The sequence below is a fragment of the Meles meles genome, chromosome 6 (assembly GCF_922984935.1).
Source record: "Meles meles chromosome 6, mMelMel3.1 paternal haplotype, whole genome shotgun sequence".
NCBI lineage: Eukaryota > Metazoa > Chordata > Mammalia > Carnivora > Mustelidae > Meles > Meles meles.
Window position 1 is genome coordinate 134,576,098 of NC_060071.1, and position 14,890 is coordinate 134,590,987.

General features: G+C 46.6%; 1 protein-coding gene across 1 annotated transcript in view; it reads right to left on the minus strand.

Moving 5' to 3' along the window:
• LRRC74A (leucine rich repeat containing 74A) overlaps nt 1–14,890 on the minus strand; it is a 44,389-nt gene that overhangs the window by 27,349 nt on the left and 2,150 nt on the right. Inside the window, 2 exon segments of the mRNA XM_046009624.1 lie at nt 1,240–1,368; nt 2,935–3,997. Coding sequence (XP_045865580.1) covers nt 1,240–1,368; nt 2,935–2,971 — 166 coding nt within the window. The 5' untranslated portion in view covers nt 2,972–3,997.

Consider the following 14,890-nt stretch of genomic DNA (forward strand, 5'->3'; position numbering starts at 1 on the left):
GAGCATGAGCTAGGGGAGCAGCCGAGGGAGAGGGAGAAGCAGACACCCTGCTGAATGGGGGGCCCGATTTAGGGCTCGATCCCAGGACCCCGAGATCATGACCTGAGCTGGAGGCAGACGCTGAATGGACTGGGCCAGTCAGGCACCGACTACCACTGTATTTCGGAGGCAGCTTGCAACAGTGTTATCTCTTGTGGGGAGTTGAGGGGTGGGGGAGGAATGGGGTGAAAGCAGGAAAATGGGAGAAAACGTCCAGTTTCTATCTGCCACCCCCTCCAGCAGGTAAAATTCCACGTTGAAAACATCAGTACGTTAGCGTGGAAAATGCTGATCAGTACGTCTTGACACGGAAAGAAGTCAGAAAAAGAGCAACAAGACGTGGGGTGGGGTTGGGGTCAGGAAGGAGGCGTGCGTGGATGGGAAGCTGTGTGTTGATCATGGGTGGGGAGGTTTATGAACTAGCCGACCCGGAGGCCAGAGCACAGGAGAGGAAGGCTCCTGGGCTGGAAGTCCCAGGCCAGCCCATCAGTGGGGTGAGCACTATGCTCACCTTGCTACACAGGGGTTCTGGGCACTTCCCTGCTTGGGGAAACAGAGAGGAAGAAGGTAAAGGCATTGTTTGCGATAACAGTCCTTGCTGTGGCTCAGAGAGCTCCCTTGGTCCCCGTCCGCCCCCCTCCCAGGCACACTCGCTCTGTCCAGGGCGAACTCTCAAGTAGGAGAACCGAGACCTTGAATGTGAGTAGAGAGGAAAGCCACCAGGAGGCAAGATGGACCACAGACACTCCGGCCCACACCCCGGCAACACGGAGCAGGAAAGCAGGTCAGCAGGGTGGGGTGAACAGGGGATCTGTGAATGGTAGCCACTCTCCGTGGCCTTGGGCAACTCCACAATCTCCGTAAGCCTCAGTTTCCTCCTCTTTAAAAGGCGGTTAATAAGACTATGTCCTGGGACGCTAGCCAAGATGACAGAAGGTGCCATGTGCGGAAACCTTGAGAAAGCCAGAAATCCCCATTCGTGTATGGGTTTGGCTTCCAAGAAGCTGATGTGACTGCTCTGCTCCCCGGGGAGGCCACGAGCACAGGGCAGCTACAGCTGCGGCACCGGGCTGGCCTCGAGGAGGACTCCCAGGCTGCCGCCCCATTCCTTGTGCAGGACGGCCCGCCCGGGAGAGCAGAGCCTCCAGCTCCTGCGGAAGGGGGCGCGGCACCACCCGCCCACCCAGGGCCCGCTCTCACCTTCGATCTCCAGGTCTGTTTCTGAGCTCTCCCGGGTGGCCTTGTCTTTATCCACAGCCACGGACGCCTCAGCCTCACAGTAAAGGGTTTCATCGCTGTTCTGTGGCACTGGCTCTGTTTCGGGTTCATCTGGAAGAAAAACTCGTCTCCTGATGCTAGGAATGAAAGCCGTGGGCCTTTCACGTGGAGCCCGACCTGCGCTCCCTTGCTCTGCCAGCCGGTCCTGGCCACAGCCTCTGATGCCCCAGTCTCAGCGGGGTGGGCGGCCTGCCGAGGAACTGCAGTGTGCCCTCAGTCCCGGCAGGGGGCCGTTCCACGAGCTGCCCCTCCCAGACCCAGTGCTGCCCCCTGATGGCCTGCAAGGTCTTGTGTTGACCACCCGCCCCGCTCCTGCCCGGTTCCCTGCGTTGGGCGGGTCTGGGAGACTGGGTCCTTGCTCATTCTTTTCCTTCTCATTGGGTTGGGTGGAGTTCAGGGTCTGCCTCATTCTTCCCGGGAGAGGATGTGTGCCGATGCCTAGGCTTCATATTGGCAGGCACAAACCATGCTGTGGAAGGCCCGGGCGGGGCAGGACAGGGCAGGGCAGGGCAGGACAGGACAGGCGGCTGGGGTCAAATGTCAAATGAGGTGCTACAGGAACAGTCCCAAGGAGAAAGAAGGATAACTTGATTCCTAAAAAAACTCGACCTAGCTGCTCTCCCTTCGAATCCAACATGTTAGGACCATGAAGAAGGAAGGACTTGCGAAATCTTGCTGGGATTGAAATTAATTACGATGAGTATGTATCTATGCCCTTCGCTTTTCTCCCACCAGTCCTTACACTCGCTGGACATGGGTTTTCTGTCATTGGACCACTGATCTGGGATCAGCATAGGTTCCTGAAAACCTCACACAAGGGTCCAGAGCTAGTCATCCCACCTCTGTGGGATGCAATGTTTGGGGGAGCCATGCTCTGCCACCAGGAGCCCATTAGAACTTGACCAATCTACTCTTTGGGTGGGCTGAGCATTTGTGGCGGTGGTCCCAAGTTTTAACCCCCTAGGTTCTAAGATAGTGGGTTCCTAATGAGTCCATGCAGGTCTGTGTTTTCTTAGTCCTTATCCATAAACCCAAGCTCCAGTGTTTATTTCCAAGAGGGTAAGACAAGGCCCACATGATAGGGGGTGGACGGAGCCATAGCCCAGCAGTTGGAAGACATACAGCGGCTTAGCCATCAAACTCAGCCATCAAAAAGTGATGACTTTCTGAGTCTTAATATCCTCATTAGTCCTACAATTTGAGAATTCCATCCAATGCGTAGAACGCTAGTAGATGTTTAACTGGCTCTCGGGGGTGGGTGGGGGGGGGGAGTAATCCTGATTTGTAGTATAAGCCAGTTTGGGTGGTGTAAATATTCCCGACATGGCTGATTATCTCCACTACAGATCGTATTTGTATTCTACTCATTCTTTCACAAAAGGAAAAAGAAAATCAGCCAGAGCTAGGACAAGCCAATTCCAGCAGATCATCATATCCAGCTCTCTCACTCCCTGTTTGAGAAGCCCTGAAGCCAAGTCACTGTGACACCCATCCCGCTTCTAGAGGAGAGGTCCCACGTGAGGTGGGGAGGGGGCTTCGGGGTCCATGTGATCCCTGGGTATTACACTGAGACAGCCCAGAAGGGCCCGAGAGGTGAGAGATAGGATGCCTGTTCACCTTGTGTCTCAGGCTCAAGAGGCTCATCATTGTCCATGGTTCCGGGGCCCTCCTGGGGGCTGCTGTCAGCTTCTTGCCACCTCTCTGCTGCTCCCCTAAGAAGCACACCTGTCCACTCACTTCTGTCTCAAAGTCTGTGCACCCTGCCTCTCACACAGATAAATCCCAGGGGGGCCTGGAGTTATCTTTCCAGCAAGCCCTGGAGACAGTGGGCTGTGGTGGGAACAGGACAGGCATGGAGTGGACCCCAACTCTGTCTGGGAGAAGTCGCTGCCTCCCCGGAACATCAGGGAAAGTGGTACAGCTCGATTCCTGGGAGCCCCGTCGAAAGGATGCCCATCTGCCTGCGACTTTGTGACTCAGGAGCCGCTTTCATGTCACCTCTTCAACATTCCATGACCTCATGCAGTCATTGTGATCCACGCGGGTGGACCTGGCAACAACAGCCAGCCTCCCACCCTCTTGGTGGCTCTGGCAGGCCCTCTTTTCTCATATGTCCACGGGGGCCGAGCCCAGGCTTGGCTGTGAGTGTGCAGGTGCTGTGGGCGGGCCTCTCCGTGGTGGTGTATTTCCCTCCGAGGCAGGAGCAAGCCCAAGGCCCTTGGTCAGGTGACTGTGAAGAGCGGCCACCATGTTCTTCTCTCAAGGTGGCTGTGCTTCAGGTACGAAATACTTCAATGATGGGTGAAGTCCATTTTCCTCCACCCAGTTCTCTTTCCTTTTTTCTTTCCCCCTCGGGAGAGTGTCCTCAACCTTGGAGCAGAAGATCAAAAGCAAAGCCCGGGAAACATATGTTCTATCACCACAATCTGTTGCAGCCAAAGCACTGTTCAATCCAAATTACCGGGCTGCCTAACTTGAAACCACTCAACCATCACTCACATGCTGGGCTGTTTTCACATGCCTTGGAGTTGAAGTTCACTTGCAGTTTACTCTCAAGAGAATCTGGAGGCGTGTTTGTTCCTTCTTGATAAGCTTTCAGCACATCAACAGTCAGGTCAGTGACTGGAGGGCTGGGGGACGTTGGAAATCCCTCTTCGCCTCTCGGAAGAATGACGACAATCTAGGAATTTGTTTAGGGAGGCCATAGTTAGAATCTTGGACCAAAAGAAACATGTATATCTGAGATGTTACTCATTCCTTCAGGTATTTGTTCTGTAAGATATTTATGGAGCATCTATTATGTATGAGACACTGAGGTAGGCAACCACTGTGGGGAGGGGGTACAGACATCATTATGGCATGGACCTTTTAGGGCAAGTATCATACAAGATAGAAATTGGCACAGCCACCCCTAGAGTGTAAGGGTCATGCGCAAACATTTTTGGCAGAGCTGCCATTCATAAAACAAAGCTGGGTCACCCTAAATCAGCATGGCAACACCATTCTCCCGTGGTTTAGTATCATGTGTTTCCTTGAAAGAAACAACCAAGCAGACCAGGGGGAGTGCTCGGCTTCTAGGATGAATTGGTAAGCATGAGTCCTGGAGACTCTTTGGGCGTCTGGTATACTCCCATGCTGGTGCAGAGGACACGGAAGTATCCTTAAAGGAGAAAAAAGGGGACTGGAGAGTATGTTGGTCCTGGTCTAAACTCTAGGTGTTCTGTCTGGACAGCACCATGTGGTCTCACGCACAAAGAGAGACTTAGAAAATTTGGAGGACAGCACCATAAATAGCCAGCCACTGGGCAGAGGCATGCAGGCAGTTACTGGAAATTGTTTAGGGTCATGAGGGAGACTGAGTTCAAGGGAAGGTGAGGTTTCTTCAGGGGAGCATTCGTGGGCTCTGGGCACGTAGTGTCCTGGCCAGAGGCATTTCCAGGAATGCAGAATAAAGGAAGTGGCGGAGTCCCAGGTGAGTTTGGAGGAGTATAGGGTGCAGGAAGTAGCAGGGGAAAGGGAGGCAACAGATACCAGAGCAATTTCAGGGATAGATTCAGTGTAGTGGAAAGTCAATAGGAAGCCACTGAAGATTTTTGAACAGGAGTGTGATTTAATCAGAGCTTCTCTTTGTGATGGTGGACAGCAATTATTTATTTATTTGGGGCAAAGAGTATGCTGGAGAAATAAAAATGTTCAAGAACCATAATTTTAAAGTTTTCTTTCTTTTTAACATCATAAAATGTATCTGCAACTTCTTTTTATAATTTATTTTAAAAGTATATTACTGAGGGGTATCCTTTTTATTTTTTTAAAGATTTTACTTATTTATTTGAGAGCAAGAGAGAGAGCACGAGTTGGGGGGTGGAGAGAGGAAGAAGTGGGCTCCTTGAGGGGCTCCATCCCAGGATCCTGAGATCATGACCTGAGTTGAAGGCAGACACTAAATGGACTGAGCCACCCAGGTGCCCCAGAGTATCATTTTTTTAAAGTTTTAATTCTGAAATATTTAAGGGGCACCTGGGTGGCTCAGTGGGTTAAGCCTCTGCCTTCAGCTCAGGTCATGATCTCAGGGTCCTAGAATCGAGCCCCACATCGGGCTCCCTGCTTAGCAGGGAGCCTGCTTCCCCCCCGGTCCCTCTCTGTCTGCCTCTCTCTGCCTACTTGTGATCTCTCTCTCTCTCTGTCAAATAAATAAATAAAATCTTAAAAAAAAAAAAAAGAAATATTTAAGACTGTAGCAGGGTCACAAAAATAATAAGGTTCCCGTATACTCCTCACGCAGTTTCCCCTTATCTTTACATCCTGCATAGCAAAATTATCAAAAGTAAGAAATTAACATTGGTGCAATGTTATTAACTCCACTACAGATCATATTTCTATTTTACCCATTCTTTCGCTAATGCCCGTTCTTTGTCCTGGGATCCAGTTCAGGACCCTACTTTGTGTTACCATGTCTTTCTCTATCTCTCCCAAAATATGACCTTTCTTTTATGACCTTGGCACTTCTAAAGAGTCCTGCTCAGATGTTTTGTGGAATGTCCCTCAGTTTGGGTTTGTCTGGTGTTTTGTCATGATTACTGGGAAAGGTGCCAGAGCTGATGTGCCCTTCTCAGCACATATCAGGGACACATGATGTCAATATGTATTACGTTGTCCTGGTCAAGGTGGTATCTGCCAGATTTATCTACTATAAAGTTACTGTTTTCCCCTTTGTAATTATTACATATTTTGGAGTGTTTTATGCAAATATCCTATTTCTGCTTAAACTTTTTGCCCAATACCTTAATTTATTTATTCTGCCCAATAATTATAGCATTCATGATCTTACAGAGGTCTTGCCTCAACCCTTATTACTGTGATGTTTCAATGGTGATTTTCTGTTTCCCACAGTCCTCCCATGTTTGCTGATTAGAATTCTTTTGTGGGAGAGAGTGGTTCCTCTCCCCTATTTGTTTGTTTATTCAGTTGTTTATCTTAACAGGGATCATGGAGGCTTATTTTATTCAATACAGTGCTACGATTATTTTGCTATTCAAGTTCCAGCTTTGGTTATGGGAGCTCATTTAGGGTCACTGCTGTGCCCTATTGACGTGTGCCCTGCCTTTTATTTTTATTTGTTTGATCCCTTTTTTCCCTTCTGGCGCCGCAGGCATCAAACACTTTCCCAAGGAGAGTGAAAGCCTAGGTCTGAGTGCTGGCAGGCCCATCACTGTTGGGTTAGCACTGCTTCTAGTCCTTCCCAGTGGATAGAGCTAGGAAATACACCTGTCTGTCTGCATATACACTAAGCCACACATGACACACATCTGTATTTATTTCCATACCCGTCTATCTGTATATATATTAAACAAAGCCACGAATACACCAGTACCCCCTGATTCCAGTTCAGCACCATCACCTGTCTTCCCCCTTTTCATATTTGTCATTTCTTTCTCCTCAAGAAAACCGGCTCTCATTTTCTACAATGTATTTACTTATTTGCTCATCTCTAGTATACATATAAAGTAATTTCACAATTGCTAAACCGTAACAGGGGAAACAAATTTACCAACTGGAACACAATGTTTGTAATTATATATATAGTGTGTGTGTGTGTGTGTGTGTGTGTGTGTGTGTGTATCTTATGTATCCAGTTAAAACACTCCCCCCGCCGCCCTCCCCGCCCCCTTAATTATCTAGGTCTGCTCTTCCTAGCCCCTTCAATGTGGTTATTTGATTCATTTGTAACATAGGTTCACTGGTAACTGCCTACATTTCATCCCTCCCCCCCATATCCTGGTTGATTTTATCTAATTTACATACAGCAACATTCACTTTGTACAGCACAGTTTTGTAGGTCTCGACAAATGCAGAGAGCCATGTATTTACTACCATGGTTCCACTCCAAACAGTTCCATCACCTGAATATTTCTCTCATGCTGTCCCTTTATGATTAACCCCTTCCCAGCCTAACCCAATGTTAGAAATTTCTGTTCCATCCTTATAGGTTCACGTTCTCCGGAGTCATATAAATGAAAATCATACAAGGTGTAGGTTTTGGGGGGGGCGTGTCTGGCTCCTTTCACTTAGTAAAATGCATTTAAAATTTATCCATGTTATTGCCTGAAGCAGTAATTTGTTCCTTCATATTTCTTTCTTTCTTTTTTTTTTTTAAAGATTATTTATTTATTTATTTGACAGACAGAGATCACAAGTAGGCAGAGAGGCAGATAGAGAGAGAGGAGGAAGCAGGCACCCTGCTGAGCAGAGAACCCGATGCGGAGCTCAATCCCAGGATGCCCGGATCATGACCTGAGTAGAAGGCAGAGGCTTTAACCCACTGAGCCACCCAGGCGCCCCTGTTCCTCATATTTCAGAGTAATATTCTATTGTAGGATGTATCACACACTATCCACTTACCTGCTTAGATCTTCATAGTTTCCCTTTCTTGGCGATTATGCATAAAGCCGCTATAAACAATCAGGTTTATACGGTTTCTGTGTGAACAGAGATTTCTCTTGAGTAGATACTAGAAGTGGGATTGTTGCCTGTACGTAGCGCGTACATGTTTTGCCTTGTGAGAAACCGCCATGTCGCTACCCAAATTGCAAAGGAGCTTCGCTAATTTGAATTCCCCCTTAGGAATATACGGTAGCATCAGCTGTTCTACATTCTTGCCAACTCTTGATGTCATGGTATTTCCTGGCGGTTTTAATCTGCATTTCCCTAGTGACTAGTAATATTGAGCATCCTTTCATGTGCTTTTTGGTCATTCATCTATCTTTCTTACTGTTCAGATGTTTTGCCTATTTTAAGCTGGATGGTTTATATTCTTACTGAGTTTTGAGAGTTCTTGATATATTTCTGGGCAGAAACGCTTTGTCAGAAATGTGGTTTGCAAATATTTTCTCCCAGTCTATGGTTTAGCTTCTTATTCTTTTTTAAAAAAAGACTTTATTATTTATTCATTTATTTGACAAAGAGAAAGAGAGAGAGAGAGAGAAAGAGAGTGTACAAGCATGGGGAGCAGGAGAGGGAGAAGAAGGCTTCCTACTGAGCAGGGGGCCAGCGTGGGGCTCAATCCCAGGACTCAGACACTATGACCTGAGCTGAAGGCAGAGGCTTAACCGACTGAACCACCCAGATGCTCCTAGCTTTTTAGTCTTAACAGTGTCTTTCAGAGTATGCATTTCAATTTTTATAAATTTGAATAATTTTGATAATTTTTCAAAATCATAATTTTAAAAAATTTATTCATTTGAGACAGAGAGAGACACACACAGAGATAGCATGAGCAGGGGAGAGAGGCAGAGGGAGACAAAGAAGCAGACTCCCTGCTGAGCCAGGAGCCCAACAAAAGGCTCAATCCCAGGACCGGGAGATCATGACCTGAACTGAAGGCAGATGCTTAAGCATCTGAGCCACCCAAGCGCCCCTCAAAATTCATAAGTGAAAAATTTTCAAAATTGATCAAAATTACAATTTTTTCTCTTACAGATCATGTTTTTGGTATCATATCTAAACATTCTGCCTAACCCAATGTTGTGTTGATTTTCTCTATATTTTATCCTAGAAGTTTTATGATTTTAGCTTTTACATTTAGGTCTACAATCCATTAAATTTTTTTTATTGTGGTAAAATATGTCAACATAAAATTTATATTTTAACCCTTTTAAAATGTGCAAGTCTGTGGCATTAAGTACATTAACAATATTGTATAACCGTCGCCACCATCTGTTTCCAGAGCTTTCTCTAGGATCCGTTTTGCATGAGGCATAAAAGGTACCCCCGTGAGGTATGGGTAGAGATTCGTTGTGCGTGTGGATGTTCGAATGTTCCAGTACCATTTGGTGAAAACACTGTTCTTTCTCCAGTGAATTGCCATTTTACCACTGTCAAAAGTCTATTGACTCTACGTATCCTTCGGGGTTATTTGTGGGGCTAGCATTTCTTTTTTTTTTTAAGGTTTTATTTATTTATTTGACAGAGAGATCACAAGTAGGCAGAGAGGCAGGCAGAGAGAGAAGGGGAAACAGGCTCCCTGCTGAGCAGAGAGCCTGATGCGAGGTTCGATCCCAGGACCCTGAGATCACGACCCGAGCCAAAGGCAGAGACTTAACCCACTGAGCCACCCAGGTGCCCCAGGGGCTAGCATTTCAGAAACCATATACCCAGCGTGTGATGTCCCACCTAATCAAAATGTACTTTTAAACTACTAATTTGGGCGACGAGCTCCTGCAGCACTGGGAGGTAGGCATAAGGCACTTAAAAGTTGGGAGGTAAACTGACTCAAGAGTTAATCCACAGAATGAGTCAAAAGAGACAGTCCCAGGGTAGGAGCAGAGGCACGGTAAGTCAAAGAGAATATCACCCTGGGCAAGGTATGGCCCAATACTCAGAGAAGGAAAATTCCCTTTTTTATTGTCAGTCTCACTGCTATAACACTTCCACTAGTGGGGAACACAGCAGAGGGACCCATGACTATCCTATAAGGTACCATTTATACAACACTTATAAGTGCAGACACTGTTCAACAGAATTGACATTTAAACTGTCTATTATTATGCTATTATGAGATACTATGTTTGATTCCCATTTTACAGAGGAGGAAACTGAGCACAGACAGGTTAAGTAACTGGCCCCACATCACAGAGCTAGAAAGTGGCAGAACTGGGACATAAATAAAGTCAGTCTGGTTGCAGAGCCCATGCAGCCTCTCTACACTGCCCCCTTGCTGGTGGTTTAACATGACAAGGTTGTTTTCCATTCATGGCTCAGAAGGGTCTGGGCTCATGGAGTAGGTTTCAGGAGTTGGCAAACTATAGTCTGAGGACGGAATCTGGCCCATTGCTTGCTTTGTAAGTAAAGTTTTCTTGAAATACAGTCATTATCACTCATTTAGGTATTTCTGTGTTGCTTTCATGTAGCCATGTGGCAAAGTCAAGTTGCTACTGAGACCCATAGCCTGCAAAGCCAAAAATATTTCCTATCTGCTCCTTTAGGGAAAAGTTTGCATTGTATTTGGTCTGCCATTAGCATAAGATGATGAAGGTTCTAGGTCTCCAAGGAAAGAATGGAGAGAAAAGAATCCAAGAAAGTTGGCAGAAACCACGTTAGGAGGCAAGGTTGAGGAAGGGCAACCAACGAAAGAGATGCCATTATTATTAGATGTAATCATATCTCATTTTTTGTGAGAGCTTTTTTAAATAAAATGATAGTTGTAAATCAAGTGGAATTTCAAATACGGGGGGGGGGGGCTTTGAAAGAAAATCACTTGCAGAATTATAAAGGAAGAAATGTCCCATTATGGGTCTACATTTGCAAGTTTGGGTTTTACTATGCTCAGTTTCCTTATGAAACTGAAGCTCTCCAGAAAGAAGGAATTTTTTTCATTTATGTGTTTGCTCCTTCTATGTGTTGGATGCCCTAGGCTGGCTTAGGCAACGGGAACAGAGTGGCGAAGCTCATGAAGTATGCAGTTCGCTGAGGGGTACTGACGAGTAAAGGGCCAGTGACAGTGTTGGACCCAGAGTGAGCAAGGGCGTGAGAGAAGCAAATAAGAGGAAGCTTCCGGTCCAGACTGGGGGCCGTGGTGTGTGTGTGTGTGTGTGGGTAGGTGCTGGGGATTTGGGAAAGCTTCCTTGAGGAAGAAATGTCTAAGTTGAGACTCGGAGGTCCATTAGGCAGTAAGCAGTGAAGACAGAAGGAAGGGCAGATCCACGGGAGGAGGAGAGGGATTTGGGGCTGGGAAGAAAGCTCCTGCAAAGTCCCTGCAGCCTGCTGGAGTGGGATCCTTACCTTGGCGGTGGGGGGTGGTGGTGATAGAAGGGAAGGGCTGAAGGATGAGACAGGGAGGTGGGCGGGGCCAGCTACAGAGGGCCTTCTCTGCCATGCTGAGTTTGGCCTGCATTTTGAAGATGGTGGGGGTTTGCCGAGAGGTTTTAAGCAGCAGTGAGACACGATTCACAGAGTAGAATACTGCTCTGTGCAGTGTGGAAAGCAGACTGAGGACAGGAGGAGGATCAACATCAGTCAGAAGTGGCTGCAGGGGGGCGCTTGGGTGGCTCAGGGGGTTAAAGCCTCAGGTCATGATCTCAGGGTCCTGGGATCGAGCCCTGCATCGGGCTCTCTGCTTAGCAGGGAGCCTGCTTTCCCCTTTCTCTGCCTGCCTCTCTGTCTACTTGTGATCTCTGTCTGTCAAATAAATAAAAAATTAAAAAAAAAAAGTGGCTGCGGGGTGAAGTGGACTCCCTGAATAAACGTAGAGAAGGCCAAATCCCTTGGACTTGCGACAGACCAGATATGAATGTCAAAGGGAGAAGAAAAAGCCAGAGGCCAGGATAACTTGATAGCGATTGTGCCATTCAGAAAGAAGAGGACAGAGGAGCTGAGGGGATTGAGTCTTTGTCTCTGGGACATCCACTGAAGAGGTCCATAGGCGAAAGGATTTATGAGTCTATGGCTCAGGAAAGGGAATAAAAACATAGATGTATGAGTTGTCGGTATGTGGATGGTATGTGAAGCAACTGGAGGGGTGAAATTTTCTCAAAGAGGGGCTTTAAAGTAAGAAGAGGAAAGAGACCAAGGATGAAATCTTAGGAACACCGTCATTGTCTACAGAGTTAGAAGGAAAACAAGAATATCACAGAAACCAAGGGAAGAGAATCTTACAAGAAGAGGGGGTTATGCAAAATTATAGAACATTCAAGGAATAATAAAGCCTGGAGGTGCCCATTCATTCTGGCAACAAGGAAGGCACTGGGAATTTTGGTGGGGAGTTTCAGTGGAGTGATGAGGGTAGACGCTATATTTCAGTGGAATGAAGATGAATGAAAAGTAAGGAAGAATGGATATCAGGAGAAGACAAGTCAAGAAGCTTGGCTGTAAGGGAGATGTGGGGAGATGGAAGGATGGCTGGAGGGGGCCTTCAGCTGAGAGAAAGTTTCCTATAGGAGAGATCGGAAGCATGTTTAAATGCTGATGGGAAGGAGTCAGGAAAGAAAAGGAGAGGGGTGAGCAGAAGGAGCATAATCTCTGAGAAGGCAGGAAGAAGGGATCCCAAGCATAGTGGAGTAGTCAGCCACTGTGTTGGGAAGGAAGGAAGAAAGGTGGTTATGGATACCGGCCAGTGTATTGGTGGGCAATAATGAATAGAGCGTTTTCACTTGGTGGTTCTATTTTTTTTTTTCTCTAAAGTTGACAGGGAGATGATCTCTAGAGAACAAGAAGGGAGATGATAGGACAACAAGTTAGAGAAGAATGGTCATCACGGAAATGGGAGAGAAAGCTAATTAAGAACAAAGGATGGCTGGGGAGGGTTGAGGGCTGAAGTGTGAGGCTGGAGACCAGAACACTAACAGCTCCAGTCCAAGGGGTTGGTAATTTTACTCTCCAGTGCTCAGCAGTCCAGATGTCAGAGCCAGGAAGGAGAATGGTTTCACTGACCTCAACAGGTGTCATTTAAGAGCAGTGGGCAGGGGAGTCAGTATTGGCAAGAGTGATAAAAGATGGTTCATGGGGATTCCATATTGGATAGAAAAAGAAATGGTGACTGAGGGGAAGTGTGAGGACAGAAGAGAGAATGCCAGGGTTTGACGGAGTTAACAGCTGAAGCAGAAGTGAGTGGGAGAGGCAGAAAGCCATGAGGTGATCCGCTGGGGTGCGGGTCTGAACTTATGAGCAGTACTTGGCCATGATACTGCAAGGGTGTCAGAAGTGGGAATGGGGCCACTGAGGAGGTGGTGCCAGTGAGCTTCTAGGCTTTGGGATGGCTCATTGACTTTGGGCATGGGAGGACTCAAGGTAGGAAAAACTGAGTCAGGGTTAGAGTCTGCAGTGGAAGAGGAGGAGGGGGCCTGAGGTCAAGAAAAATCAGGGTGAGGTTGGAGTAAACACTGATGAATGCCTGACAAAAGTCTGATGAATACACAAATACAGGAATCAGTGGATATGTGAATGCATCAACGCAGACCAATCTGGCACATTCTGGGAATATCTAGCTGTAAACCTCGAGATCCCAGGGGAAACACTAGGATTACAGAGGCCCGGTTAGGAGGAGTGTACGTGTCTCAGGTTATCATAAGAATTAAAGGTAAGCAATTCTTTTCAGCCTATCCTATCTTAAGAGGCTGTCTGAGTCCTCTAGACCTGCCCAGGTCCAAACAGATAGCTACTAACCCCTTGTAGCTATTGAGCACTTGAATCGTGTCTAGTCTAAATCGAGATGTGCTTTCCACATAAAACACACTGGATTTCAAAGACTGGGTACAAAAAAGAAAAAAAAAGAACATAAAATATCTCACTTTAAAGTACTGATGATATTGAAATCCCAATTTTGGGGAATCAATGCATTTAAATAAATAAAACATTATTAAACATTATTAAAATGAATACAACATTATTAAACATTATTAAATAAATAAAACACTATTAAAATGAATTTCACCTGCTTTTTTTTCCCCTTTGCATATGAGGCTACTAAAAATTTTTAAATTACAGATGGGGTTTACATTGCATTCCTCCCGAGCACCTTGGCTCTAGGCCTTGGTCAGTGGCTTCTGCAATCCTGAAAGGAAGGATTATGCAGCCTGTGCGATGCACATGTTCTACCAGTAAATGAATAAAGGCAGCCAGATTGAACTTCCACACATACCTGGGGGCAGGAGTACAATCTGAATCCGCAATGGCTTGTGTTTCTTGTATACAGGAAATTTCGATGTAAGAGATCACTTCATATCCCTCAAAGTATTGCAAAAACCTTCCCCTGGCCCTACTAGATGGGGTCTGTGTCCTTGCAACGACCCAGTGGTTTATCATTGCCTCCACTGTTATCACAGTTGGGATAAACGGAGCGACTCATCCGGTCTCTCTTCTTGGAGTATTTCTGACATGATGAGGCTGCAGGTGGTACAGAGTGTACTTTATACTTTTCCTTTGACTGGGGAAGCCCGAGACTGTTCTCCTCCATGCCCAGTCTCCTTGGAATCTGTGAGGAGGGAGGGCTTGCTTAACATTACAGTTTGGAAGGCCCTTATTTCTTCCAGGGATTGTAGAAGATGACCCTACATTAGCAGTAGCCAGAGCTGGTTTGGGCTTAAATTAAAAAAAAAAAAAAAAAAAAGCAAACACTAAGAGCTTACCCTAGGTTGGAGAAAACTGAGGCTCCAAGAGGTTCCGTAACCTGAGAGGTTCCACAGGTGTGAAGTAGGCAGAGCCAGATCTAAACTCAGGTGGTCTAACTCCAAACCTTGTGATGCTCACACCCCCTACACTTTTCAACACAGCTGATTATGGATTGGGAAACAAAAAGAGGGCAGCCTCGGGGAAAAGTCTTTTCTTCAAGAGTATGGCATCGGTTGGCCTGACACATTTTGCTCACACACGCGTTGAACAGCACAGTTGAGGGCAGGTCCTTTCCGCAGAGGTTCCTACACTGTACACCAGAATAACTCGGTCCGTGTTAAGGGCTGCATTCCAGACCTGTTAAATCAGAACCCTGGGAGTAGGGCCTAGGAATTTGTGTTTTTAAAACATTTCTAAGGGGATAAGGGGACCCTCATTTCACAAAATGATAAACACAGGCTCTAGGTGAGTA